Below are 27,554 nucleotides of genomic sequence, written 5' to 3' on the forward strand. Positions count from 1 at the left end.
TTCATGGTATTAAATATATTACGTTTTTAAAACAGAAATAACATGAAGAAGTTGTGTTGTTATTTATGCAGCCAATCTACACATCTCCTAGGACAAAGAGCTCCTCCACGTGCCTTGTGGAAAAATTACAAGAACACATGTTCCATTAATTTGGCATCCTCTGTATCATCTGTTGGAATTTCAAACACTCCTTCCAGGCTAGCAAGGACAGAGATGATAAGTTTGTATAAATGTTCTTTTTTGACAAGGAGGCATGTTTCAGCTATCTCCTTCCATCCTTCCACATTGGAGGTATCGTTTACAATAATTTGTTCCAATGTATCTACAAATATGTTTGAGAAAGAAGACAAAAGAATATTTTGCTGCTTTTTGTCTCTGAATCAGTAACTGTTTCAAAATGCATACTTTTTTGGTATCATTCTAAATTAAATTACAGCAAGCATTCAGTAGGTGTCACTATCAAGAAAATGTTTAAAGTAGATAAATTTTAATTTGAAGGGGAACTAGGTCCAACTTTGGAATTGTTATTGAAGCATAAAGAAAATCTAAGTCTTTCCTGTCTCCATTTTCTAATAAAAATTTCCCCCCAACATTTTATCTAGTCAGATAATTGCAAGCAAATGTATTTACATTCTGTAGACGCATAGGGTATGGCCTTGAGGGGCAGGAGGAAAAGAGTTGCCATGACAACAGTCGGATAAGAGGGGACTGAGTTCAGGCCAAGAAAATATCTTGAGAAAACATTTCAGACAAGCCCCTTCCTAGTTCACACAAAGTAAAGGGAGGGATGGGGAAACACATTCAGACTGTCAAGATTCTGTTACTAAAGCTGTTACAGTAAAAGTAGTTTCTTTGCCTGGTCTACTTCTAGGGTTGCCACATTCCCATTGGAAACAGTCAAGCTATATTTACCCTTGCCCTTTTTGGTAATATCCTCCAACAAGTGTATGCCATGTATTTCATGTTCTGTTCCAATGAGAGAAAGGATGGTTTCCCCAAGGGACATGATTGGTGGTTTCCCATTCCATTCTTGAGTAAGGCAATGGATGAAATCTATACGAGGACAGTGCTTCAGTAGAAAGATATAATCCTCTGAAATCAAACAGCACAGGTGTTAGAAAGCCTGAAAAGAAAAAAATATCCAGATATATTTATATTTGCAGCTTGAAAAGTGTGTCTGTCATTTTTACCTTCCACCATAAAATGAGCAGAAGTGAAAACCACCTTTGAAAATTCAATACTGTATGGAATTATTGCATTTTTAGGTAGTATAACCTCAGAGCTCTTTTTCATTTGTTAATCATTTAAAGCGAAGATTAAAAGAACAATGAAATAAACAGCATTTTCTTCCTCTCAACTCTGGGCCTCTGTCGTGTGTTTGTATGTGAACAATATCAAAATGGAAGCCATGATTAGATGATAAATGCCCCACTTTTTGTTGTGTACCACATGCATGTAAAAATAGGTAGAACTTTGATAGCTCTGGTTGGTGTTGGCAATGGCACAGACATCCCTGAACTCAACCTTGCTTTGGGAATGACCGAGAAATACAGTGCTTTGTTCAGCACACAACTTCTTGATTCAATTAGCTAACTCCTGGAGGACTGGTTCATTAACAATGCCTGTCATGATAAGGTAGACCTGCAATAAATGGTTTCATTCTTCAAAAATGAATTCCAACAGAATAAATGCATGGAAGACAGACTTTATATCATTTTAGGGATGGCTGGTAATGTTACAAGTATGCTAAAATTCGCTGGAGAGAAAATGGTCATATATTAAAAACCATAGTAGCCATTTCATACCTGCTCAATTTATTCAAAGTTCAATGGATTGTTTGAGGAGAAAATGTTGTCCTTAATTGAATGGGGCCAAATTTGTGCAGGGTGAAGGAGTCGGGAGGGGAGGGGGCAGAGGAACTAGAGAAAGGAAGATCAAATCAGGTAGCAAAGAAAACAATTCCCCAAAGTATGCCTATAAGAAGGCAATTGGGCAACACTTCAAAATACTGCATTCTTCTTTCTCCTTCTTGGGAGAATGACCAGAGTGCAGCATATGCAGACTGCCCTATGCCTCCTAGTGCACATATACACACACATATACATATATATTCAACACAGAGTGAGAACAAAAACATACACACATGCACATTTGCAAAACATTTACCTCGAATTAGATTTATTCATTCCATCATCCTTTTCTCACATACACATACTATAGGCAAACACATGCATACATCCTGATAGCACTGAAAGCCACCCAAAACATCATTATAACACTATCAGATATAATTTAAAACAGAGACATAAATACAACATAGCTCTGAAATGTACCTGTGGAAAGAAGTTTGAAATGATGTAGATAATCCATGGCTCCATAAATCTGGCCTTGTTTGCACAAGCATAAAACAGCTTTTTTGTGAGCCCCACACTCACTGTATGCAATTTGAGCCAAAGCTAGACACTGGGACTTGTTGTGCGTATCCACATCTGCATACTTAAAGATTGCATCACCGGCAGCCTCAGAGAATTCCAATCTGGGAGAAACAAAACGAACAAAACATCATTAGGTAATTTACAAATTCTGGGCATTGTAAAGAAAAGTGGAATAATGATGAAAATAATAATATCTTATTCTTTTAAAGGATAACATAAAATCAAAGAGTTATGATAAATAAGAGAAAGATATGGGGAAAAGAAAACAAGCATGTTTGAAGAATTCGCAATACAATTTTTTGTCCTCATATATTTCTCCTTTTGGAAGATAGGTTATACTTTACCAAAGCTCAGCTTTCTGCACTTTAAAAGACTCTCCTTTTTTAAAGACCATATCTTGCTCCATATCAACAGCAAGTTCAGAATATGTGCCAGAAAATATCCATCAGGAATAAAAATGAGAGAAATGGCATGCCTTATATCTATCCCTAATTTCATAAACCTCATTGGAATGCATTTATAGGCTTGCTAGATGTTGCAGAGGGAATCATGAGCCCCAACTGATTTGCCTGAAAGGTGATACCTCTTTCCCATCCAGGTGATTTTTTTGCCTCTTAAACCAACCCTGGATTCTCTATGCTTTTCAGGGATTTCAATTGCAACTGGAATTTGAGACTGAGCTGCCTTTATAACCTGGCTTGGAAGAGTAGTTCATCACATGTTTCAGAGCCCATATTCCCCAATAGCAATCCCAAAACCAAGGGAACTAGGATATATGAATGAAAGGCAGCCCGTGACTGATAGGGTGATCTGACTGATTTCTCTCTGGTATTCATTGCCACCTCTGTTATTGCCCTTTGTTTCGGGGTGAAATCCAGCAGGTTCTGGAGAACCGATAGTGAAAATTTTGAGTAGTTCAGAGAACCGGCAAATACCACCTCTTGCTGGTCCCAGAGTGGGGTGGGAATGGAGATTTTGCAATATCCTTCCCCTGGAGTGGGGAGGGAATTGAGATTTTGCAGTATGCTTTTCTCCTGAAGTGAGGTGGGAATGGAGTTTTTGCAGTATGCTTTTCTCCTGAAGTGAGGTGGGAATGGAGTTTTTGCAGTATACCACGCCCACCAAGCCATGTCCACCAAGCCACACCACGCCCAAGCCACACCCACAGAACTGGTAGTAAAAAAATTTGAATTTCACTACTGCCTTGTTTTAATAAACCATTTCTGCTTTGACCAGAAATGGAAAAACTGGCTACTCTGCCATGTTTACCAAGGTGTCACAGCTGCATGTGGAACTGTAGGTATCTTTTAAAGATCTCTTTCATGCACTCTTTTCAGTACCATGGTGCTTTTGTTCCTAGAGCATCACAAGACCTTGCTGAGAATTGCTGAGAAATCTGCTTCATCTTTTCTGTACTGCATGTTGAGCCATTTGTGCATTTCTATTGTGTCAGCCTTGGAATATCCAAGGATAGAATAGTCTCCTTGTGTCCAGAAACTTCTGGAGATAGACTTTGTTCAAGTTCCACTTCAGATGCTATTTTAAAAATGGAAGATGAGCTGTAAAAAATAAACCTCATTCTCTTATTAAATTGGATGCTTTCCCCTAAAGCCTTTCTGAAAGAAATTGTCACTAGGTTAGCTGGTTTGGTCCATAATAATTTTTGCTCCAATGAAACTTGCATATAATAGATATTCTATTCTTGCTGATTTCTCCTAACTATAAATATCCTGCTCTCCTTCTGAAAGATTTCTTATTCTACCCTGCCTTCAGCTCACATGAATGAGTTTGATGGAGATGGGCTAATTCAGTTTGAAAATAATGCCTGTTATCCTTTAAGAATTGTTGTCTAAAATGAACTACTAATAATTGATTTCTTAGAAATAATAGTATTCTTCAGCACCTGCTATCCTGAAAATATGCCATTTAGTTTTAAGTGAATATTCTGGTAGCCAATGCCCAAGATCCTGCTATTCTTGAACATTTGTCATACTTATCTGGAATTCCCACAGAATGACCTATGGACTTCCTGTACATAATGTATATGTTCTGCTACTGACCCAGAATTCTGAATGACCACTTACTTGTGCAAAGTGACCCAATGCATCACCAAGTCTAACCGTTTCTCAGCTAAGGCACATTTGATGGCTTCAGTTGTCAAATTTGCAGGAAGAGGCTTCCTAATAGCAATGGTTGTAGTTATGAGTGCATCACAATACAAAAGTAGAGGGAGGATCTTCCCTTTAACACGACCAACAGCTGAAGGGGAAAAGCAATATTTTAAAAAACAATTGCTTGTTGCAGTTTGTTTTCTATGCCAGCAAATTTTCTCAAGCTCAGACCTTCTATCAAAGGAGGATTTGAACTCAGAATGCTATAAATTAAGAAAAGGAGCATATATTTCTTTATTTTACATAATTTGAAAAGTTTTATAAAGAATCATAGAAAGGTGTGAAACTAGGAATTATTTGTGGAATGATAAAAACTACTTTTTGGCTATCAATTGCAATTAATTTACATTCAGTAACATGGCAGTAACATCAATAGAAACTAATTAAATATAAACATCCAGTTCCTTTAAATCCCAAAGCCAGAGAATTGTCCAAAAATATTTATACTTTTTGACTATGGTTTACTGATATTCTACAATATACAAAAGAGGAAGATTGCATCTCATGGTCCATACCCCTAAATTTCTCCAAGGTTTCTTCATTGCGTAGGATTCCTCTTGGACAGTTTGCTGCATATGTTGCTGCAGCCTCATACTGACCACGGGAAAACAATTCATTGAACCTAGCACAGTTCAAAGAATATAACATTATAAGCAATAGAAAATGGATGCAAAAACATCTTTATCAGTGGCAAAGCCATAGCTAAGCTACAGAGGAAAGATCATTTAAATGAAGTTAAATGTGTAAGGTCACTTGATACTCTCCCTTGTGCCAAAAAATTGGGAAGTAAAGGAATTAAAAATATGTTTCAACTTTGTGAAAACTTACCCATTGAAATGGATGAATCACCCTTCAGGTTTCATTACTTTTTTCAAGTTCTCTTTTTCCAGAATAAATCCTTGTCCAAACTATCTCTAGCTTCTTATCATCTTGATCTCTATCTGCCTAGATAAATTCCCACTAGTGATATCAATCCCCGAATTTGTCCTCTACCAATGTCTTGTCAGTCCAACTATAAATAGCAGATCTCTAGGATAGCAGCATGTATCTTCATGTTGTTCTATCCAATACTGTATGAATATCTAATGCTGTATTTATTGGCCAATTTTTTTTCCTTAATTATTAAGAGCAAAAGTAGCAGCAGTTATATTCTGCATTGGCCCAATAAAGGGGTGTGGTCTGAAAGTCTTTGCTCCAAACGTCTCCTTCGTTTTGTTTTGCCAAGAACAAAACAATACCTTTCACTGGAATTTTTTGCCTGTGCAAGATATCATCTTCTTACTTAGCCTCTATGCTGTAGGTCTCATAAGTAGTCTATATCTCTGTTTTCACTTCCTGTTACTCACTATATTGCTATAGTGCACTGTGCTCTTGTGGTGGAGTGAATCCAATATGTTAGGACAAAGGGAATGTGATAATATTACAACCAAGTGTGCTTGAAAGATGATTTGAAGAAATGCTTCACGCTTTGAGGGAGTACGACATCTCTTTGCTCTACATTAAAGTAGATTGCCTTTTTTCCAGACTTCTGTATGAGTCTTACAAAAATGTGGCTGCTGTAAGAATGACTAATGAAGCAATTTTTAAGTACCCATTTTTTTTCAAGATTGTATAGTTATTTTAGTGAAGAACCAAGAAGTGTTCCATTTGTGTAAAGCACTTTTCACATCATTTTCAAACCAGGAGTTAGTGTACTTGGTGCACTAAACAATTTCATTTGCCTAAATAAAGAGACAAGACTTACCTTTCAATATATTCAATCAGATCTTCTGCCTCTTTGCTTTTACCAGGATCACGTTCAAATACACTTGAGACACTAGAAGCAATTGAACCTGAAAGGTCAGATCCATCCACACGAGGTTAGCATTTTACACACTTAGAAAACAAAGAATACATTTTAATCAAATCAAGAACTGTGCAAGGGACACATCTGCAGTAAAAACATACTTTCTTTCACTATTTCAAATTGTGGCTTACATTTCAAAGGCCTTCCTATAGCCTCTGGAGCTCTCCTTACCCTGCTGTTAAATCAAAGATAAGGAAGAAACAGGATACAGGTACCTCAGATTATGATCATAATGGAGTCTAAGCATTCTGATTGTAAATCAAGACGGTTATAAAGTGGATCAGTTAAATGACCAACCTAATTTTATAACCTTTTCTATGGCGGACATTATGCAAATGCCACGGTTGTTAAGCAAGCCAATGCTTCTCTATGGGGCTATGGTGATCCCATGGGTGCTCCTTCTATTTGTTTGTCACCCCTCTCACCTGTCATTGCAAACCTCTACATGGAACACTTTGAAACCCAAGCTCTAGAAAAATCGTATTACAAACCCAAACTCTGGCTCAGATATGTAGACGACACCTTCATAATCTGGCCACACGGGAAAGAAAAACTGGACAACTTCCTCACACACCTCAACAGCCTACACCCCAAAATACAGTTCACCATGGAAACAGAAGCTAACAACCAACTTCCCTTCCTGGATGTCTTAGTCTACAAAAAATCCAATGGCTCACTAGGACACACCATTTACCAGAAGAAAACACACACAAATCGCTATCTGCACGCACTCTCACACCACCACCCAGCACAGATCAACTCCGTAGCCAAGACACTCATCTCCAGAACAAAACACTTAGCTGACGAACAACACCTAAAAACCGAACTACACACTCTCACTAACGTACTAACATCCAACGGATTCCAAAGAAATAAGATTACCAACCTAATCCAAAAAGAAACCCCCACTAAAACCCAAGACAGAGAACAAGAAAACGGCAAAGCCCTCCTCCCATACATAAAAGGCACCACAGACAGAATCAGCAAGATCCTCCACAAACACAACATCAAGACAGCATTCTGCACAAACCAAAAAATATCCACCATCCTAAGAAACCCCAAAGACAAAATTGAGTTAGAAAATCAAGGAGTATATGAAATCCCATGCACCGCCTGCCCCACCACATACATCGGACAAACCAACAGAAGAATAAGTGCACGCATTGAAGAACACAAGAACTCAGTCAGAAAAGAGGAACCAACCTCTTCCCTGGTCCAACACCTCAAAGCCACAGGACATGATATTGACTTTAAAAAGACCAGAACTATCGCCAAAACTCAACACTTTAACAACAGAATAATCAGAGAAGCCATCGAGATAGAAAAACGCCCACACAGCATGAATAAACAAGATGATACCTCCTGCCTGCCAGCCATTTGGAAACCCGCCCTCATTGACAAACGAGTCCCTAACACAAAGAATGACACCAGACCCACACTCACGAAAACCACACAGGATATCACCACCACACATCCATGCAAAAAGCAAACCCACACCGATGAAGCACGGCCACAAACCAGAAGCCGGACCATAGCTGCATCATTAGCCACTTTAAATCCCTCCAATCCATACATGAAGCAAACTGACACCCACCATGAAGATGTGGCACGACTGCGAAGCCAAACAACAGCAATGCAGTTCACCAGCTCAAATCCCCCTGCAACTCAGACTAACACGAGCACAACCAAGCCCCCACCTAAACAGAACACACCCCCATCCAATCAGAGCACAGCCAACCCCCATCCAATCAGAGCACAGCCAAACCTCCAACCAATCAGAACACACCTCCACCCAATCAGAACACAGCCAAGCTCCCACCCAATCAGTTCACACCCCCACTAGCAGTTAAAAGGAAGAAACAGCTGCGATCTCACATTGCTCCTAGAAGCACAAAGTCGAAAACACCAGCCTGAAGATGACGAATGAGACTTCATCGAAACGTCGCCAAAATACTTCCAATTTTACACGGGAGAAAACCCGAACAACCAAAGACCTACATACAAATACCCGCGAAAACCTCAGAAAACATATATATATATATATGTTTTCTGAGGTTTTCGCGGGTATTTGTATGTAGGTCTTTGGTTGTTCGGGTTTTCTCCCGGATAAAATTGGAAGTAAGTGTCTTGGCGACATTTCGACAAAGTCTCATTCGTCATCTTCAGGCTGGTGTTTTTGGCTCCGTGCTTCTAGGAGCAATGTGTGATCGCAGCTGTTTCTTCCTTTTAACTGCCAGTGGGGGTGTGAACTGATTGGGTAAGCACTGAATGATATAATAACCGGCCACCTTCATTTCAAAACTTGGTGGAAAAGATGATCTTCACCCATCCTGCAAAGTAAATGGGCAAAAACCAATCTTAGCTGAGAGTATTCCATACACAGGGCTTGAGAGGCCCCAGAGAAAGACCTGCATCTATTCTCACTTCCCTTTGATTTCTTGAAGAGAGGGAATCAGAAGAAAATCTTCTTAGTCAGAATGCTCGGAGTGGGCAATTCCTAATTGGAAAAGACCAGGCTTTAAGTTTGCCCTGGCTGATTAAATACATCTCCGCAAACAAGCCGAGATGATGACCAGCTTAATTTTACACTCTTTGAATTAAAAAAAAATAAAGTTTTCAAAATTTAAAATAATATTCAAATTCCAAAAAGCATGAAAAAAGGAATTTTGATTTAAGAATTTTTTAAACAGATTTGAAGAACAGAGATGCAGCATATTGGTTATTTTTTATGTAACCTACAAAAACCAAATGTATAATTAAATAATATAAGAATGACTGACATGGAACCAAATCCATATTAACAGTTGAGGTATGATGAAAGTTGCAAGTGGACACTAGAGGGAACTAAAGCACCACACAGAAAGGAGTTATTATGGCTAAGCCAGCTATAAACTTTTCCTATGCTACAGAGTTTTTTTAAATTCAGCCTGAAATATTTATTTATAAATATTTATCTCAGAAAGAATACAGATTTTAATGGATAACTGCTTAGAAGATGCAAGGAAAAAAAAGGTCTACCTGAAATAGACCTTATAGTTTGAAAACATTTTGTTGAAAGACAACAAAATTAAGATTACTAAAATGGAAATACAAAAGATAAATTAATAAAAGAATCTGGCTATGAAACAGCTACAACAGAAGAAACTCTGTTGCCTCTTTATGGGAAAAAAAGGATCTGGATCTGGAGCAGCTTTGACAAGAAATCCTGGATCATGCCTCTTTTTGTGATTTGCAAAAAAAGGCTGGGGAAACTTTGAGGACTTCTTTTACATACTAAAAAAGTGATAAAAGATCAAATCTTGCAACACCATAGGAAAGATTTAAAGGTCAGATTGCACAGAGCAAAAAAAGAAAAACAATATAAAGGACTATTTAACCAGGGATAAACTATTTCATATTTCTAGTAATGCCTAAACTTCTTTATTATTGCCTTTGTCTTCTTTTCCTTCTACTTTTTTCTTTTTTTCTGCATTTTGATTTTTCTTTTCATTTAGTTTGTATTAATTTTTACTATGTTTATTAAAATTTTAATGATCCTTTTAAGGAAAGGACAGTCCCACAGATAACAAGGACCCATGCCATAAACGGTTTTATAGGTTGCAATCAGCACACTACAAATTGCATCCTGAAACCTATTGGCAACCATTGCCGTTCCCACAATATAGGTATAAATCAAAAAGCCCAATAAAAAAAATGGTAAAAGCAATATAAGCCCTATTTCTGCAAATAAATGGCAGTGTTTTTCCAGCATAACAGAAACACATTGATTTTAGCGCACCACCAGAAACATGCATTTTTTCTGATTTATTGTACAAAGATGAAGTCTGATGTGTTTTTACCTTTTGGAAATTTCTCACTTTCTATCATTTGATGGATGAGCTGCTGCAGAGTGTCAATATTCCTGTCTGTATTCTCCCAGACAGTGATCACACTTGCAAACAGAGTTAGCCGATAAAAACTATAAAAATCAGAATATTGGTTAAAATGTGACTATGTGACTATCAACTGTAGTTTGAATTCTCCAGGGTTTTCCATATCACATTATTTTATTCCCTTGTATCAAAACACAGGACAATGGTCACTTTGGATGGCAAAGAACTCCTGGCACCATGGATAAAACAATAACCCTATTTTTAGAGAAATACATAGAGAAATACAGTAATAGCAGCAGAGCTCACCTAACATCCTGACTCAAATGTCTGGAATTAATATGTCTTCTATGCACTGATTTCCCCCATGAAACCTATTAATGGCTGCTATGTTCCAGTTGAGGCAATGGTGAAATCTAAAAATTTTTGCCACCTGTTCTGTGAGCGTGGCTTGGTGGTCATGTGACCAGGTGGGCGAGGCCAACATGATGTCACTCACATCTCTTTCTTTTTCTTTCTTTCTTTCTTTCTTTCCTTTCTTTCTTATCTCTCTCTCTCTCTCTCTCTCTCTCTCTCTCTCTCTCTCTCTCTCTCTCTCTCACACACACACACACACACACACACACACACACACACACACACCTGGTCTGAGCAGCGGCTGCTGTGGGAGAAGGAAGAAAGTGCTCCAGGAGGGTGGGTGGCTCAGCCTGGAAGCGGCACGTTCCCCCATCATGGGCTGAATGCAGGCAGTGGGGAAGGCAAGCAGGTGGGAGTTGCCCAAAGCCCGGGTGGAAGCTGAGCGCGCCAGGCCCAAAAGGCGAGCGAGCCTCACCATGTCCCTCCGAGGAGCCGAGCGCAGCAGGTCTCCCTCCCCCCAGCTGTCAGCATTGGCCTTACCTTCTAGATCCTCTGCCAGTGTATTCAGCATGCCTATCATCCCAACAGAGCCAGTGCATTGCTAAGGCTGATGGCAGGTGGCCCTTGGTGGAGATGCAGCTGCAGCGGTGCTCCAAGAGGGCAAGCTGATGTCCCAGATGGTGTGGCACATGTGGTGCCCTACTGAAGCACCACCGCGACCATTCGCTTTTGTTTCACAGTGGGAGAAGGAAGAAAGCGAATAGCGAGGCGCCCTGGCCAAGTGATCACCGCGCCTCCCCAGCCTTGCCTCCTACCTCCATGCACTGTGCTTGTAAGGGGCCGCCCTCCTTCCCCGCCTGGCTGCAGACATCCACCTACCCTCCCAGAGCACCACCGCCACTGTTCGCTTTCGTTTCGCGGCGGGAGAAGAAAGAAAGTGAATGGCGGTGGCACAGCGGTGCTCCAGGAGGGCAGGTGGATGTCTGCAGCCAGGCGGGGAGGGAGGGCAGCCCCTTCCAAGCACAGCGCACAAAGGTGGCGGGCAAGGCAGCCCCTGCGCACCTTGTGCCGGGGAGGCACAGTGATCGCTCAGCCAGGGCGGCCTCGGTAGGGGCTGCATCGGCCTCTCTGCCCGTGCCATGTCCCACTCTGCCCGGCTACACGACTACAAGTGCGGCCACCTGGTCTTTGCCAAGATGAAGGGCTACCCACATTGGCCTGCCTAGGTAAGTGCCACCGCCCAGGCTGAAGGGAAAGCGCTGAGGGCTTTGTGGTGGTGCAGCTGGGCCTGGCCCTCCCTGGGTGGGGAGCCTGCTGCCTGGCCAACGGCGGCTTCCGCACCTCTCGCTTCGCTTCTTCACCAGCAGGCGCTGAGCAAGCTGGAAACGTCGAGCAAGTTGGAAGCGCCGAGAGCGAGCCAGAAGTGGTGACTGGGCGACCATGCGGGCAGGGCCGCCAGGGATGGTTGGTACCGGTTCGGCAAACCAATGGCAATCATTGCTAATGGTTCATCCAAATCAGTAGCATTTCACCCGAGTTGAGGGTTGTTGAGTTTTCTGTTGGTGCTAATCTAACCACAGTTGCTAAGACAGAACATACAATTTTAGAAATTACAATTCTAAGATCTATTCTAAGTCATTGCTCTAATCTGATGAAAAGAAAGTAGACAAAGTTATTACAGATATTTTCACTATTCAAAATATGAAAAAAAGAGAAAAATACTCCAAATAAGTAAGTGCATATTGTAAAAGAAACCTTTATACCAATACTTCAGGCTTTCGTTATTTTTTTCAGCCATATTTCGCTTTTGAAGGGCGTGATTCATGTCTCCTTCAACATTGGCTGTGTTTTCTATGGGAATGTATTTTGTCAGCATGTCTTCTTTCAATTCCTTCAACCTTTTTTGTAGATGATCTAAGTGGTTAGAAAGGACATCTATATCAAGAGAGTCTTTCATATTAAGACCTAATGAAAAAAAAGGAGGAAAGTTTCCATCAGTGATCATACTGACAGACTATAAATTCAAACTATACAAATTCTGTTGTAACAAAAAAGCATTCTGTTATTATTAGCCAAACTTCAAAGTCATAAAAGAGGTTTGCTTTTTTGGAAAGTATAGCTTAAAAAAAAACCACCATTTACAAGTAGAATGCATCCTTTGCATGGCAGACTCAATTCTATTCTTTCATATATTGCACGTGATCGTTAATTTCAGTTTCATCCTGAATACTCATCCGTTAAAAAAAATAGAAAGGGCACCATCCAACTGCCCATTTCGGCTTGGCCCTCAATCTTGGCTCAGCTAAGATTTAGAATCTAATGGAGAACATATAATTATTCAAAACAATCTTAAGACATTAACATTGCAGTATAATATAGAAGCTGGTAAGTGCTCCTGGTGTCAGATAAAATTGATTTTTTAAAATTACAAACAACTCCATCTTACCTGGAATTTTTTTAGCAGGATTAACTTTCTTGACTGGGGATAAATCTTCTTTTGCTAATAGTGTCAACCTTAAACTTTTTAGTTTCTGTATTAAGCTCTCAGTTCTTGCAGAATTCTTCTCAATTCTTTTCACTCTTAAAAACAAAAGCAATTCAAATAATACAATACTTGTTTCATTTTTTATAGACAATTGCATATAATTTCAATAATTGGAGAAGAGTTATAAATGCCTTTGACATTTTAATTTTATTTTTTTTTTAATTTTGATTTATATGCCGCCCTTCTCCGAAGACTCAGGGCGGCTTACAATGTGCTCAGCAATAGCCTTCATCCTTTTGTATATTTATACAAAGTCAGCTTATTGCCCCCACAAACTGGGTCCTCATTTCAACTACCTTAGAAAGGATGGAAGGCTGAGTCAACCTTGAGCCTTGGCGAGATTCGAACCCTGCAATAATTGCAGGCAGCTGGTCTTAATAAGCTTAATAACAGGGTGCCTTAAACCCCTGTACTACCAAGGCTCTCTTTAGATATTTGAATGAAGGAAGATGGCGGGGATATAGGTAGATAGGGTAAAACCTTCAGTTAAAAGAAAGAAAAGCTTGTTGTTCATCTTCCAGAATGATTACTACAGGTAATCCTCGATTTACGACCAGAATTGAGCCCAAAATTTCTGTTGCAAAGTGAAACAGTTAAGTGAATCTTGCCTCATTTTACAACCTTACTTTATATACCGTATTTTTCTAAGTAGAAGACACACTTTTTTCCTCAAAAAAAGAGGGTGAAATCTGGGTGAATTTTATACTCCGAATGTAGCCCTGCCCAGTCTCGCAAACGGAGATTTCAGAGGCTGAAAGAAGCCTCTGAAAGAAGCTTCAGAAAAAAAGCCTCTGAAAGGCTTTTATCTAAAATAATATGGCAAGCAACAAAAGAAGAATCAGTAAAGGTTCTAACCAAACTATATTAACAAATCTGGAGAATGACACAATAACTAACAGACCAGAAGAGGTTAATCTACATACTAATACCAAAGAAAGGAGTTGGACAGAGTACAGATGGTCCTTCAAAATAAAAGCCTCTGAAAGAAGCTTCAGAAAAAAAGCCTCTGAAAGAAGCTTCAGGAAAAAAAGCCTTTTTTTCTGAAGCTCTTTTTCGGAGGCTTTCAGAAGCAGGAAAAAAAGCAAAAAAAAAAGCAAGGCACAGAGCTCACAACCAACAAACCTGTTTCTGAAATACACCTCTAGGAACAGCTGATTTTAAGTCTTAAAGTTGCCAAGGTTGGAAACTCCTGGTATAGAGGATACTATGAGGTGATTCTAGAACTTTCCCAGAAGAGTTATATAAACGAAAGGAATGCCTCTTTCTTCTGTTAGTAAGTTGAAAAAAACGTCAATCCAGAGAAAGAAGCCTCTCTGGGCATGTCAACTGTCTGCCATGTTCACAGGAAGTCTCCTGATTTGTCATCTTTCAGACTACTGGAGTTCTTCCCCAAATCAACCTCTGATTCTTCCATTATCACCATTCAATGGAGTATAACACTTAACTGTACCCAACTAATGGTGCCATGGAATTATTCTGCATGTTGTGGTACACTAATATGCTGCAGATATGTCCTTTGTGGTACACTAATATGCTGCAACATGTCAAATTTGCTAGCTATCATTATCTGATAGCGTGCAAACTCCAATGTAATTCACCTGTGTTGTGTCAGAAATTATGACATATAAAAATAGCATTTCTTGGTTATTTGCCTTTCTTTTCTTAAACCTAACTTTCGTTAGATATAATATTCATTCTTTAAGCATCCTCAAAGGCATAAGATACAAACTTTTTTAAAAATGAAAAAAATCACCACATAGTATTAGCAATTTCAAATCAGATCATGTCACTATATGAGAGACTAGTTCAAAATTGTGCCTTGAACACCCAACCCCTGCAAAAGAGTGAAAGAGGTTCTTACTTTTCTTCCAGCTGAGTTATTCTTTTCTTATAATACATTAAAGTTGTAGATTCACATGCTAACGTTTTTAATTTTCCATGAAGATAAAATGCATCATGCTGCCCCTTTTTTATTACTTCTATAAAAGCATCATATTCTTGCTTGATTGTGGTCAAAATGCTTTTGTATGCATTAACATGCTCAATTATCTGTTTTAACAATACAGAAATTGATTACATGTCATCATTATTTAATAGTGATACAATAAATAAATAAATAAATAAATAGTGATACAATAAAAAGAGCTGACCTTACTGCAAGTTAAAAAAAAACTCTTTCTGAATCAAAACAAAAGAAAATTTGGACATTATCACTTAGGGGTGTGCTCACTTTTGTTGCCATCAGTTTAGATATTAATGGCTGTGTGTTGCTTTATTTTGAGAGGACAGCACATTTACACTGTTATACAAGCTGCAGACTCACTATTTTACATTGTAGCCAAGTGTCATTTCTTCAGTGTTGTCATATGAAAAGATATTTACAAAATGTGAGGGGATATACTTACTTCTGTGATATACTGTATATTTATATAGCTGACCATTTAACAAAATGTGACTGTGGGTGGTATACAATAAAAAAAACACATAAACAACATTAAGAACATTCTACAACTGAAAAACATCAATCAGCATTACTATTAACAGACTGCAGAGGATTCAAATGTCATAAGAAATGAAGTTGCCTCACTAGTTCATGCTACATATTATTATTGTACTGATTTCAGCATAAGTCAGACAATATACCAAAGCCATAAAGATCACACTCACTGATCAGGAAAATTGGAATATCTTTAGAAGTGTTTAGTTACCATTTCAAACACATTTCTGTATATTATGTAATAATCCTCTGCTGGTCCTTGCTCAGTACAGCCCACTTTTTCAATTTCTGAAATGATATAACTCTGAATGCTCTCCAGAAATTCTTTCTCAGTCTCTGGGATGATAGGAGGAAGCACTGAGTGTTTACTTGTTCCAACACTGGCTGATTTCATGGTGCAGAAGACATCTACATTTCCATTGCAGATAGCAACTAAGGCATCGAGTCATTACTTTGATCAGAAGACATGCTTCAGTCAAAACCTAAAAATAATGCCACATCAATAAAAGAAATGAAAATTTCATCTAAAACATCAATTTTAAGGATGCGTTCTACATGGCTTATTCCCAGGTAAACTAAGGACCATAAACTAAATCTAGCTGCAGTGCCCTTAGTGTCATATGAAATTGAATATGGAGGAAGAGGTTGTGTGTAATAGCAAGATTTTGCAGATCTCAAATACCTCTTGTTGAATTTAATAATAAGTTATCAGGTAAGTATGGATTGCTGAATAAGAAACTGAACCATAAGTTAGGAACAAAATATTTCCAAGCCTGAATCTTACAAAGCTGAAAGGATTTTTAATTTTTTTAGTATATTAAACATCCATTTTGAAATACTGAGATTATCATCAACATAAAATGTTTTTTCAGATACATAATCATTTTCAGATAAACATTTTGAACATTGTAATCTGCCATCTATAATAGAGAATTGTAATATCCTACACCATCAAATAAATCATTTCAGACTCTAAAAAATGTTAAGTACAATTTAAGATTGGCTTGTTCAGAAAAAAATATTCCAGTTTATTGGACTTCTTAGAAGAAGTTGGCTATTATCAGTCTATTCTGCAGATGTAATAATTACAATTTTACAAAGTTATTACAATAACTTTGAAGGAATGTTAGGTCCTATACTTGCATGTGTCCAGTGATGGTTCCTTATTGTAAGATTTTATTACTATGATAATACTATGAGAAACCAGTTGTCCATTGGAAGGCCATTCCAGAAGAAGGCTCTGTCACTGAAAAGCAGGGTTGTCACACCTCATTCCCACTTACTTCTCTAAAAGGGGGAACTAGTATCAGCTCCTTCCATTACATTGGCAAGGCCAATTCCAATGGCACAATACAATCTTACACACAACTAGGTACCAAGCCATATATGGCTTTATAGATTAGCACTAGCATTTTAAATTCTACTCAGAAACCTATTGGCAACAAGTATACAGTAGTGTATTGTGTAATCAGTAAGCACATGGTGTGCTGCACTCTGAACCAAATGGGGAAGAGCCTTCTCTGTGGGGGCACCTACCATCTGGAATGAGCTCCCCCCAGAGATACGGAGGATCCCGGATCTGCGCACCTTCCGCCGCGCTGTGAAGACCTTTTTATTCCATCAGGCGGGCTTGGCCTAATCTCTTCCCTTTTTAAATATGTAAATTTTAATCTGTTTTTAAATTATTGGGGTGTTTTAATTTGTCTGGGCCAAAATGATTTAATTTGATTTTATCTGGTTTTTTAAATTTTTTGTATCTATGTTATTTTATTGTTTGGCTGTTCACCGCCCTGAGTCCTTCGGGAGTAGGGCGGTATACAAATCAAATAAAACAAAAACAAAACATAAATGCAACTTCTGAGAGACCTTCAAAGACAGACCCAGATAAGGAATGGAGGCCTGACCTCTGGGGTTTGACCAGAATCAGTGCACAACACGTGAGGCTGAAGTCCCCCAACATCAAAAGGTGGGAGGGGGTCTTTATCACCAGCCCAATAACCAGGTCAAAAAGCCAAGGGAGGGAGTCTGCTGGGAGGCAAATAGCCAGTATAATAACAGGACCTCCAGCTTCTCAACAGCCCAATTTAAAGCATTCCCACTCCATTACTGCTTTAAGAACAAAAGACGAATGCCACCCTCAAGGTTAACATAGGATGTAATGTAGGTCCCCAGCTCCCCTCAAGGTTAATATAAAATATAATGTAGATCCTAACCTGGCAGATTTTTGATGGCATCAAGACCTTTGCCTAGCTAGGTCTCAGTAATGCACGCCAGATCTGTGTATTCATCCACCACTCACTCATGACTGGATCAGGGGTGGGTTCTAAATTTTTTTACTGGTTCTGTGGGTGTGGCTTATTTTGTGGGTGTGGCTTAATGGTCATGTGACAATTCTTTAGGATTTAGCAGAGGTACTGGTCTACCAGGCTTTTAACTGCTTGCAGAGCTGTACCGGTCTACCCATTTATTTTTGCAGGCACCAGTCTACTCATTTGTTTTTGGAGGCAGGAGTCTACCACCAAACTGCCTTTTACCACTGATCAGCTGTAGGGCGGCCCTTTGAAGCCCCAGGGCAAGAGTTTAAACAGTTTTTTCCCAATCAGCTGGGACTCAGGAGGTAGCAATAGATTGGGGGTGGGGCCAAATAAAAGGTAAGAATAACGCAGGGGGTGGGGGGGGCAGAACCGGTTTGGTGACATCATATCGTCACTGCTACCGGCTCAGCGGAACCGGGCGGAACCCGCCACTGGACTGGATGCAATCTCATTTCAGAGACACTTGGCATTTATCAGTAGCACACAAAGGTCACATAAGCAGATACAAAACCACCACCAAATATTTGTGGTCAATTCTTAATCTTTGGACTGGCATTGTATTGATCCATTGTATGGATAGCACGACTATCCATATCATAAGTTTAAACAATTCAAACATTTTTCTTCTTTAAAAACTGAATTGTAACAATGAATATAAATAATAGTATTTTGATGTGTGGAAAAGTGAGTTTCACTTACACTATATTATTGGTAATAATTATTATTTTAATAATTATATTATTAAATATAAAATAATAATTTTTGTTATTGTGAACAGTATGAGTTTTTTAAAAAGTATATTGTTTTAATAATTTAATATATTTATGTTTTATTCTTAATAACATTTATTCTGTTGTTTAAAAACTAAATGGAAATTATTTAAAAAAAAACTCTTAAAAGGATAATCTGGAATCAATGTACCTATTTTACTTCTTATAATCATTTAAACATTTTAGACCCTTTGGAAATATTTCTTTAACACATTTTTTGACTAATAATACTTATATCTGTAGAGCTTCAGGATCACAATTTTCCTAGCAGCCTCTGGACTCTAAGGGAACTATCTCAACGGGAGGCCATCAACTCTTCTTCTCGCCGTTAAGAAAGCGGCCTATTCGTTTTCCTCCCGATGCTGCCAAGGAAGACCCACCTCTTCCATCCAACTAAACTCTCCTAGAAGCCAACTGTTGGTAACAACAAAGCGGAACTGTTAATCAGGAAGGGAGGGAAAACTAGCGGCCTTCGGGGGACCTGTGGGAAATGTAGTTTTCCTCCACACTTCCTTTCTCCCACTTCCGGTCTACTTAACATTTGGCTTAGAATCCTGATGATTCTTCCGCGACTTACTAGGCGCCGCCGTTTAACCAAAACTACTACTCCCATCATGCTTTTCAATAATTTCGAAAGGAAATGAATCTTGGAGATTGTAGTCCTACGGTGTGGCGACGCATGGTCCTTCTTCCCTGTTTCAAGGTTCGGAAACCCCGTGCGCAGCGGAACAGCCTCTCTTTTTGGCGTCGGCCATTCTGAGAGCGGGTGGTGGGTGAGCGCTTGGCCTACTTCGAATTTCTTTTTTTTCTCAGCTTTGGCGCTGAACGAAGCCTTGATTTTCCGCTGTTCTTTCCCCCTCTAGGTACAGCCATCACTAGGCGCTCAACCGCCGCCATGCAGATCTTCGTGAAGACCTTGACGGGGAAAACCATAACCCTCGAGGTGAGGAAGGCAGAGTGGTTAGTCTGTGGACCTCTAACCGGTGCCTTTTTCAAACCGGTTTCCTTCCCCTTTCAACCTGTCTGTCCCTCTCTTTTGGGGTGGAGATGGGCATTTTGGTCGCGGGAGTGTTAGATTGAGTAAAAATGGTGCCTCGCTGCAGAATGGAAGTTAGAAGCCTCTTCCTCGTGGGCGTTAAAGCGAGGAAATGAGCGGAGAGAATTGATATTTTCGTCAATGGAATAATGCTACAAAGAAGTAAATCAATAGGAAGACTATAATTTTTGCAGAGGTTTAAAGGATTAAGGCAAAGATGGCATTGGTTAGAAAATTGGAGGTCTGTGCAGGAAATCCAGAAGATGGAGAGTTTGCAGTTTTCAAATTTCTGCTCCGTTTTTTTCAGGCATAAAAGTCCCGAAGTAATTGAAGATATGATTTAGTGCTGTTTCTAGTGTGTAGGTAAAGTGGGTCAGAATAAGAAGTTGTGGCAAAGGCCTCTTAACATCTCATGTCCCATAGTGGCCAAGCCACAGGAAGACAAAAGGGCAAACAGTTTCCTTTTCTGTAGTGCAAATTAATTTAATCAAATGAATTTTTGTTCCTTGTGTATTGTAGAAAAAGCTTTACCTGCTTTTTGCCGGGAGATTAAAAATACCGAAACAATTAAAGCTTTGAAATGGGATAAATTGCTAGAATGGGATATTTGACATGTTCTCAATTACTACTTTTACACCCAATATCCTTTGCTACCCATATGAATCCCTTACTATTTTGTTAAAATTTTTTGGGAAGTTTTAAGATTTATGTTATTCCTATCTTTTTTACATACTTGATGATATTGATGCTGTGAAATTAACTCACCCTGAAGGAAACTTTGTTTTGAAGGGTAGCGGATAGTATTTTAAATTACAAAAATAAATATTAGGAATATACTATTTCTGTAATATTTACCTGTTTCCATGTCAGTTTAATTGTTTTTGCTTTTCCTCGACTTCTGTGCATATGATAGGTAATTGAGCATGTTAAAGTATTGGTCATTTTCAACAAAAAAGTAAAATTCCAAACATAAGGATATAAGTATGGTTTAAATTGAATTTTAGACATGATAACCCTTTGGTAGATTTGAAATTATAATGCCAAGGGCAACAGGTACTACAAGAAGTGCTTTTAAGCTGAAATAGTAAAACATTTTATAGTTAATAGACCTGTTTAACTTGGCCCTATTTTACTAAGCATATAAAGCCAGAATTGAGAAATCAGCAATAGCTGTAAGTATTAGAAAATGAAGAAGCTAAAATGCAGTAGAATTCAACACATGAACATCTGCAAACAATACCCCAAACAAAACAATTGTTGATAAAAATCTGGACAGTGGACATGCAATACCTGGAGACAGCAGAGTAGAAGAGAATGAACTGGAGAAAGTCACAAAATACAAACAACTTCAAATGGAAGTAGAACAATTGTGATGACAGCAACTATGGTAATTATAGTAATAGACACCTTGAGTGCAATTTCAAGACATATGGAGTGCTTTTTGAACATTAGCATTGACAAAATCACTATCAATTGCAAAAGGGCAATTTTACTTGGAACAACTTACATACTTAGGAACAGCTTATATGCTATGATACTTTTTAACACCATGAAACATCTGACTGTCCCGGGTCCTTGGGAAGGGATTAATAGACAAAACTGCCAAATCTACTCTAAACATCTGGGTGACTGAGCAACCATCTATAATATGTATAATATATATCTATAGCTAATTTGACTCTATAAGCCTTTAAGTGCAATTTAAAACTTTTACAACAGGTTGAACCATCTGATACTATAGAAAATGTCAAAGCCAAGATCCAGGATAAAGAAGGTTGGTGTACTATAATTTATTATGAGATTTAGGAATGTGTCCTAAATTACTCTGGGCCGCTTACATCACAAGTAGGAAACAATGGAAACAATAACTCTTAAATTTGTAAAATTACACTGGATAAACTTCTTTTATGCTGCAATCCTAAATTTTACGATAATAGATCTGTGCATGAAATGGAAAAATATTTTATTTTGAACTCAGAACAAACCACTGCATTCCAAAAGTTCTACTTCGTTGTTTCAAATTAGCCATGATTCAGTAGAAACAACCTAGAATACTTTGGTTTTCTGGCTTTAGATCAGATGAAAGCCTTATCCTATAGGCCAGTGATGGCGAACCTTTTTGGCACCGAGTGAACCCGGAAGAAGAGCTGCCCAGGGTGCATGCACGCACCTGAAAATGAACTTCTAGTTTCTGGTGCGCACATGCACGCTGGCCAGTTAGTTTTTTGGGTTTCTGGTGTGCATGTGCATGCGCACGCAGGAAAACAGAAAACCAGCTCTTCCAGTTTTCGGAACGCAAAAGGGCCAGCTGATCATTGCACGCGCATGCACGCCAGAAACCTGCAAGAGGACCCAGACGTGGCTCCACATGCCAGTTTGTGCATGCATGCCATAGGTTTGCCATCACAGCTAGGCAAATTGGGCAAGGCTGATGCAAATAATTGTTCTGTTTCCTTAGGGGCTATCAGAATGGCATCTCCCTGGATTGCCTGCCTGCCAGTTTTCCTCCCTTTCTTAGCCATCACTGCCAGTGTTTAAATTGGCATATCACACCTGTCCACCTGTTTCCTGATTTTCCCAGAGTCTGTCCCTCCTTCCCATAGCCACTGCGTTTGTCTCACTGATCTTTCTCTCCAGCATCTTTCCTTCCTTCCTTTATACATCCTCCCATGTATATTAAAAGCATATTGTTGAGCAACTCTTAACAGTTTGATGCCTTCCAGCCATAATAGACTCAACTCTCATCAGCCACTAGCCAGATGGCCCAATTTGGTGATTTCACACATATAAGAGGATTCTAGTCAAGATAATTATGGAAGGCAGTACTGTACCTAAAATCTGGCAGTAATTATTTTCTATCACTTGAAAAAAAAAGGAAAAGATTCAGCAGTCATATTGTGACTGTATAAATGAATTAAATGCAGATTAGGTAATTATTAGAATAGGAGATACAGCTGGAGGGCTGCTTTTATTCAGATCTCAGTCTACGGATCCAGCCATCACTGGATGAATGGGATTTTCTTCCAGATATATGTCACGTTTAATATGGAGTGTTCCTTTGTGTTTAAAGAGGGGGGGATCTTTCCATGCATAAAACAGAAAGCTGATTTTTCTTCCCATGTGAATATTGTGTATGCTGTAATCTTTAACGTATCATGGTTTTAAACTAGCATATGATAATACAATGCAGGAAGTATCACCTTTAATATTTTTCCGTTGCTAAATATTTTAAATCTAATTTTGCTAAAAATATATACTTATTTTTTCTTTGTTAAAAAATAAAATAACTCAAAAAGGAATTATCAGCAAACAGCACATAAAATTAACATTTAAGTTATTTGACCAACATATTCAATAGTCCTGAGAAATTTATTCATAAAATGCATATGATGATGCAATTCATAAAAGTATTTTGGCTCTTTGTATTATTTAATATATCCTATTGTGTTCACTTTTCCAAATGTATTATTTACTATAATTTATTTAATCATATGTCAGTATGGTTGCAGTACAAAGCAGATGTCAATCTGGTTGCTACTGGCAGGATAATGTGTATTTTGATACATTTCTTAAATTAGGCTTGGGAAATATTGAATATATAATTGTATTTCTTTTACAAATTGTTTAGTATGACTGTTACTAATTACTTCTTGTTCCAAAGAATTTTAAGACAATCCCAAAAAATGTTTCTTTTATCCAGAGCAGGGTTGTCAAACTCACGGCCCATGGGCCAGATGCGCACGTGCTGACTAGACCCACACCTGGTTTAGCGAAGGGGGAAAAAGTCATATGTCATGTGACGACATGAGTTTGACACCCTTGATCCAGAGACTTAATAATTTGGGGAATATTCTGTAAATAAACTTGTACCAAGTTGTTTAGAGCCTGTAAGTAATTCTAACTTCTGTTGAGTCTTCTCCTAATTCTCATTCCAGCAAATGATTTATAAGATAATGGCTCATTAGAAGAGAATATACTGTTTGTAGCTCAGGGTTGAATTGTAGAGTCCTTGATGCTCTCTAAGCTTGGTTGTTTGCCTGCAGACATATCAGTGCCAAACTAGTTAGCATTATCAGTGCTAGTAAATGCAGGGTTAGTGCTCTGTTTAGATACAGTAGCTTACTCTGACAGTATTGGGGGTGTGGTTTTCTCCTTGGTTATAGATTACTTATGCTGCCTTTGCTTACTTTATAGGTAATTCAAGGTGGTGAATGTACACAACAACCCTGTGAGATCCTTGATTAGGATGTTTTTCTGCTTGATTTTTGTCTAGTGTTAATCCCTGCTTATTTGGGAACAAACTCACACTCACTAGCAGAAATGATGTTCCCTAGTTAGGTTATGAAATCTCTTCAAGCAAACAACCACGTTTAGAGAACATCAAGAACTACATAAAAGCCTGTTTAATGCACTTGTATGTTTCAAATTTAAAAGGGCCAATTAAGATTAATAAAAGCTTTATAGTTATTGAGAAGTTTCTCAATATATATTTGATATATTTAATGTAATATTTTATAATCTGATAGTATTTGAAACGTATCTGCCCTTCCCAAAGTAGAACTGATAGGATTAACAGTGAAATAAATGAATTGAGAATAATTGCTTAAAAACACAACAAAAACCTTTACTTTTTTCCCAACAAGGAATTCCTCCTGACCAACAGCGTTTAATTTTTGCTGGCAAACAATTGGAGGATGGGCGTACTCTGTCTGATTATAACATCCAAAAGGTATTTTAATATTCGAAACCTTTTAATACAATAATTTCATAATATACAATAGACAAATGGTGAACATCACCTTCCATCTTCTTGTGGCAATAGTTACATATTGTGTGTGAATAGGTCCTGATTCTACTAAAGATATCTTTTCTGGTCAGCACAATTTGCTCTAGATGAGTTCATTTGCCATCAGTTCCCCATATATATTGCTGACTTGAGTATTGCTAAGTCCACAAGTTGTAAATTTATCTTTTAGCAAATAGAAGGTTATCTTTGCAGGAATGAGATTTGAAAGGCATAATTATGTATTACAATTACTGTTTTTTCTGCAGCATCTGTAGTAAGTAGGCAATGGTTTCTGGTTTCCAGGAGTTTTAATAACCTATGCACCACCATAACTTGAAGTTATAACAAACACATAGCTAGATTTTCTTCGTAACAATCTGTCCCTTATTCGATCCTTTATGTTTTCCATGGTGTACCAATCATCACTGAAACTTAAGTCCATCCATTTTACTACTCTTCATCGTCTTACTCCTCCCAGCTTTTTCAGCATTAGAGTCTTTTCCAAAGAGCCAAGTCTTCTCATAATGTCCAAAGTTTTAATAGAAGACAAAATTAATTACTTTCCTTTAAATTATTAAATTATCTCTTAGTGCATGATTTACAATGCAGTAGGCAAGAGCCAGATTTTGCATTTGGTTCAAAGTTACTTTGGATTTTAATAAACACGGTTTCATAAGTCTCAAATTTGTCTATTTTATTGGCATTAGTATTTAAGGACCAGTTATGCTGATTTTTCAAGTATGCTGGTTTTTTTAAGGATAAGGCAAGCATACTATTTCAGAATAGCTGCATAGTGAGCTGAATGACTTGACCAAGTTTCATGACTGCATAGAAAAGTATCTTCTGATTTCCTTATCTAATTCTGTGATTTTTGCTGCATCACAGAAATGCTCAAATCTGATGTTTTTTAACCTTAAAAATATTGTTTTCTTTAAAAAAAAATCCAAAACTCAGGAGTCAACACTTCATCTTGTGCTGAGACTTCGTGGTGGGGCAAAGAAAAGAAAGAAGAAGTCTTACACCACTCCTAAGAAGAACAAACACAAGAGAAAGAAGGTGAAACTTGCGGTCCTTAAATACTACAAGGTAAAATCAGCTTCACTGTTGCAACTTGAATTCAGGAAAAAACTGGTAGTAATAAGCTGCAGATTCTCAGAAAAAAATAAGATTTTTTAGCCTGCCTTGATTATATATCAAGGTGATATATAAACATGTATATGTATGTTGTGTGTATATATGTCTAAATAATCTTAATATATATAATTTATACAGTTTTTTTAGAGAGTCAGTTTTATATAGTTAAGATATCAGGTTAGAAAGCAGGAGACCATGAATTCTAATTCCATGTTAGGTGCAAAACCATCTGGGTGACTGAGCTTGTCATTTTCTCTTAGTCCTATAGAAAGGAAGCAATGGCAACCATTTGATACATTTGAATCACACACAATTGAACAGAAAGAAAAGAGTACAGGTTTTATGTCTAATACCATGTTTTCTCGAAAATAAGACCCTGTCTTATATTTTTTTGAACCCTGAAATAAGCGCTTGGCCTTATTGCCATGTGCTTAAAAGCCTGATTGGGCTTATTATCAGGGGATGTCTTATTTTGACATTCAATATAAATTATTGCTGGTTGTTTATTTTGCTAGAAAGCCATTTTCCTTCAGGTGACAAATGCAATGTTTTCTGTTTGCAGAACTAGAACTATTGGAAGCTACTACCAAACAATCAACAGTACTAGTTCAAATGTTTAAATTGTTTATACTAATTATTAATAATTTATCCTACAGCTTTATTTCAAAACTCTAGATTTACAGCAATATAAAATTCACAAGATAAAACAATAGAAGATATCTTCTATTTGCTGCCTTCTTCACTTGAGAACCACATAAGTGAAACTTCTGTCAACATAGGCCAAAATCAAGCTTTTGGCAGTTCCTATGTCAGGTTCATAGGCAGAGTTGCAGTCTCACAGATATAAACCCAAATTGCTAGCCCTTTCAATTCTTTTTGATAGCTAATGCTGGTATGATCATTCATAATCTTGTATTTTATACCAGTCAGCAGCCTGCATACTGCATCATTTACGGTTTCCATCTACTACTTAACGGTAGTTGCATGTATAGAACATTGCATTAATTTAGACCACAGGTGTCAAACTGGTGGCCCACAGGCCAGATGTATCACACACAGGTCATGCCCACCCCAGCTCCGCGAAGGGGAAAAACATTGCAATATGTCACGTGACTGCAACGTGATGCCACAAGTTTGAAACCTGTGGTTTAGACATACAAAGTCTGATCAGCTGGGGAAAGATTGCTGCAGTTACTGAATGTTCCAAAAAAATATAGCAGACTGTCTCAGCCTCTACTTTTTACTCTCCTCTTACTCAAAAATGGGTAGCTCTATTCAAGTCTTCCTTTCCATCTTGTAGAGTCCTGAGTATTTCTAAAGGCAGTTGTTCCAAAAACTTTTTATGTTCTAATTATAATTTTATAGATAAACCTGCTTTTGATGCAGTACTGCACTGTTTACTGAGGATTTCTTCTTACAGGTGGATGAGAATGGCAAAATCAGCCGTTTACGCCGTGAGTGTCCCTCTGAAGAATGTGGGGCCGGAGTGTTCATGGCTAGCCACTTTGATAGACATTATTGTGGCAAGTGCTGCTTGACATACTGCTTCAACAAACCAGAAGACAAGTGAATATGTCTGTTTTAATAAAAACCTTTAAACATTGCTGTGTTTACTTCTCATAATTGCAAAAATGTATAAAGCAGGGATTTATAAAAAAAATTTAAAGTATGTTTCTATTGTAGGGACATGATATGCTCATAAGTGAAAAACAGAGTGGGGAGGACATTATTTTGCATAAAGTTACCTGCCAACTGTAACTCAGACAAAGCCATACTTGAATTTAAAGATTCTA

General features: G+C 38.1%; 2 protein-coding genes across 7 annotated transcripts; one reads left to right on the forward strand and one right to left on the reverse strand.

Moving 5' to 3' along the window:
- On the reverse strand, positions 1-19,370 carry CLHC1 (clathrin heavy chain linker domain containing 1). 5 transcript variants are annotated; one of them, XM_034427354.3, is made up of 12 exons: positions 19,186-19,370; positions 15,932-16,202; positions 15,085-15,272; positions 13,125-13,258; positions 12,442-12,643; positions 10,292-10,410; positions 6,351-6,438; positions 5,122-5,228; positions 4,520-4,694; positions 2,334-2,536; positions 913-1,092; positions 1-322 (listed from the first exon to the last, which is right to left on the reverse strand). In XM_034427354.3, exons 2-12 carry the CDS (start codon positions 16,112-16,114, stop codon positions 126-128), a joined length of 1,776 nt encoding a protein of 591 aa, XP_034283245.2. In that variant the 5' UTR covers positions 16,115-16,202; positions 19,186-19,370; the 3' UTR covers positions 1-125. The 5 variants fall into 5 exon arrangements, with proteins under 5 accessions (XP_034283245.2, XP_034283244.2, XP_034283246.2 ...); XM_034427353.3 differs by having other exon boundaries at positions 19,037-19,339; XM_034427355.3 differs by having other exon boundaries at positions 913-1,123; positions 19,037-19,337.
- On the forward strand, positions 19,361-27,364 carry RPS27A (ribosomal protein S27a). 2 transcript variants are annotated; one of them, XM_034427357.3, is made up of 6 exons: positions 19,361-19,578; positions 19,669-19,748; positions 21,561-21,615; positions 24,485-24,570; positions 25,582-25,713; positions 27,182-27,364. In XM_034427357.3, the coding sequence occupies exons 2-6, from the start codon at positions 19,701-19,703 to the stop codon at positions 27,329-27,331; spliced, it is 471 nt and encodes a 156-aa protein (XP_034283248.1). In that variant the 5' UTR covers positions 19,361-19,578; positions 19,669-19,700; the 3' UTR covers positions 27,332-27,364. The 2 variants fall into 2 exon arrangements, with proteins under 2 accessions (XP_034283248.1, XP_034283249.1); XM_034427358.2 differs by having other exon boundaries at positions 19,438-19,574.
- Positions 27,365-27,554: the final 190 nt, after the last annotated feature.

Source organism: Pantherophis guttatus, chromosome 1 (assembly GCF_059756535.1).
Source record: "Pantherophis guttatus breed Tessera chromosome 1, ASM5975653v1, whole genome shotgun sequence".
Lineage (NCBI taxonomy): Eukaryota > Metazoa > Chordata > Lepidosauria > Squamata > Colubridae > Pantherophis > Pantherophis guttatus.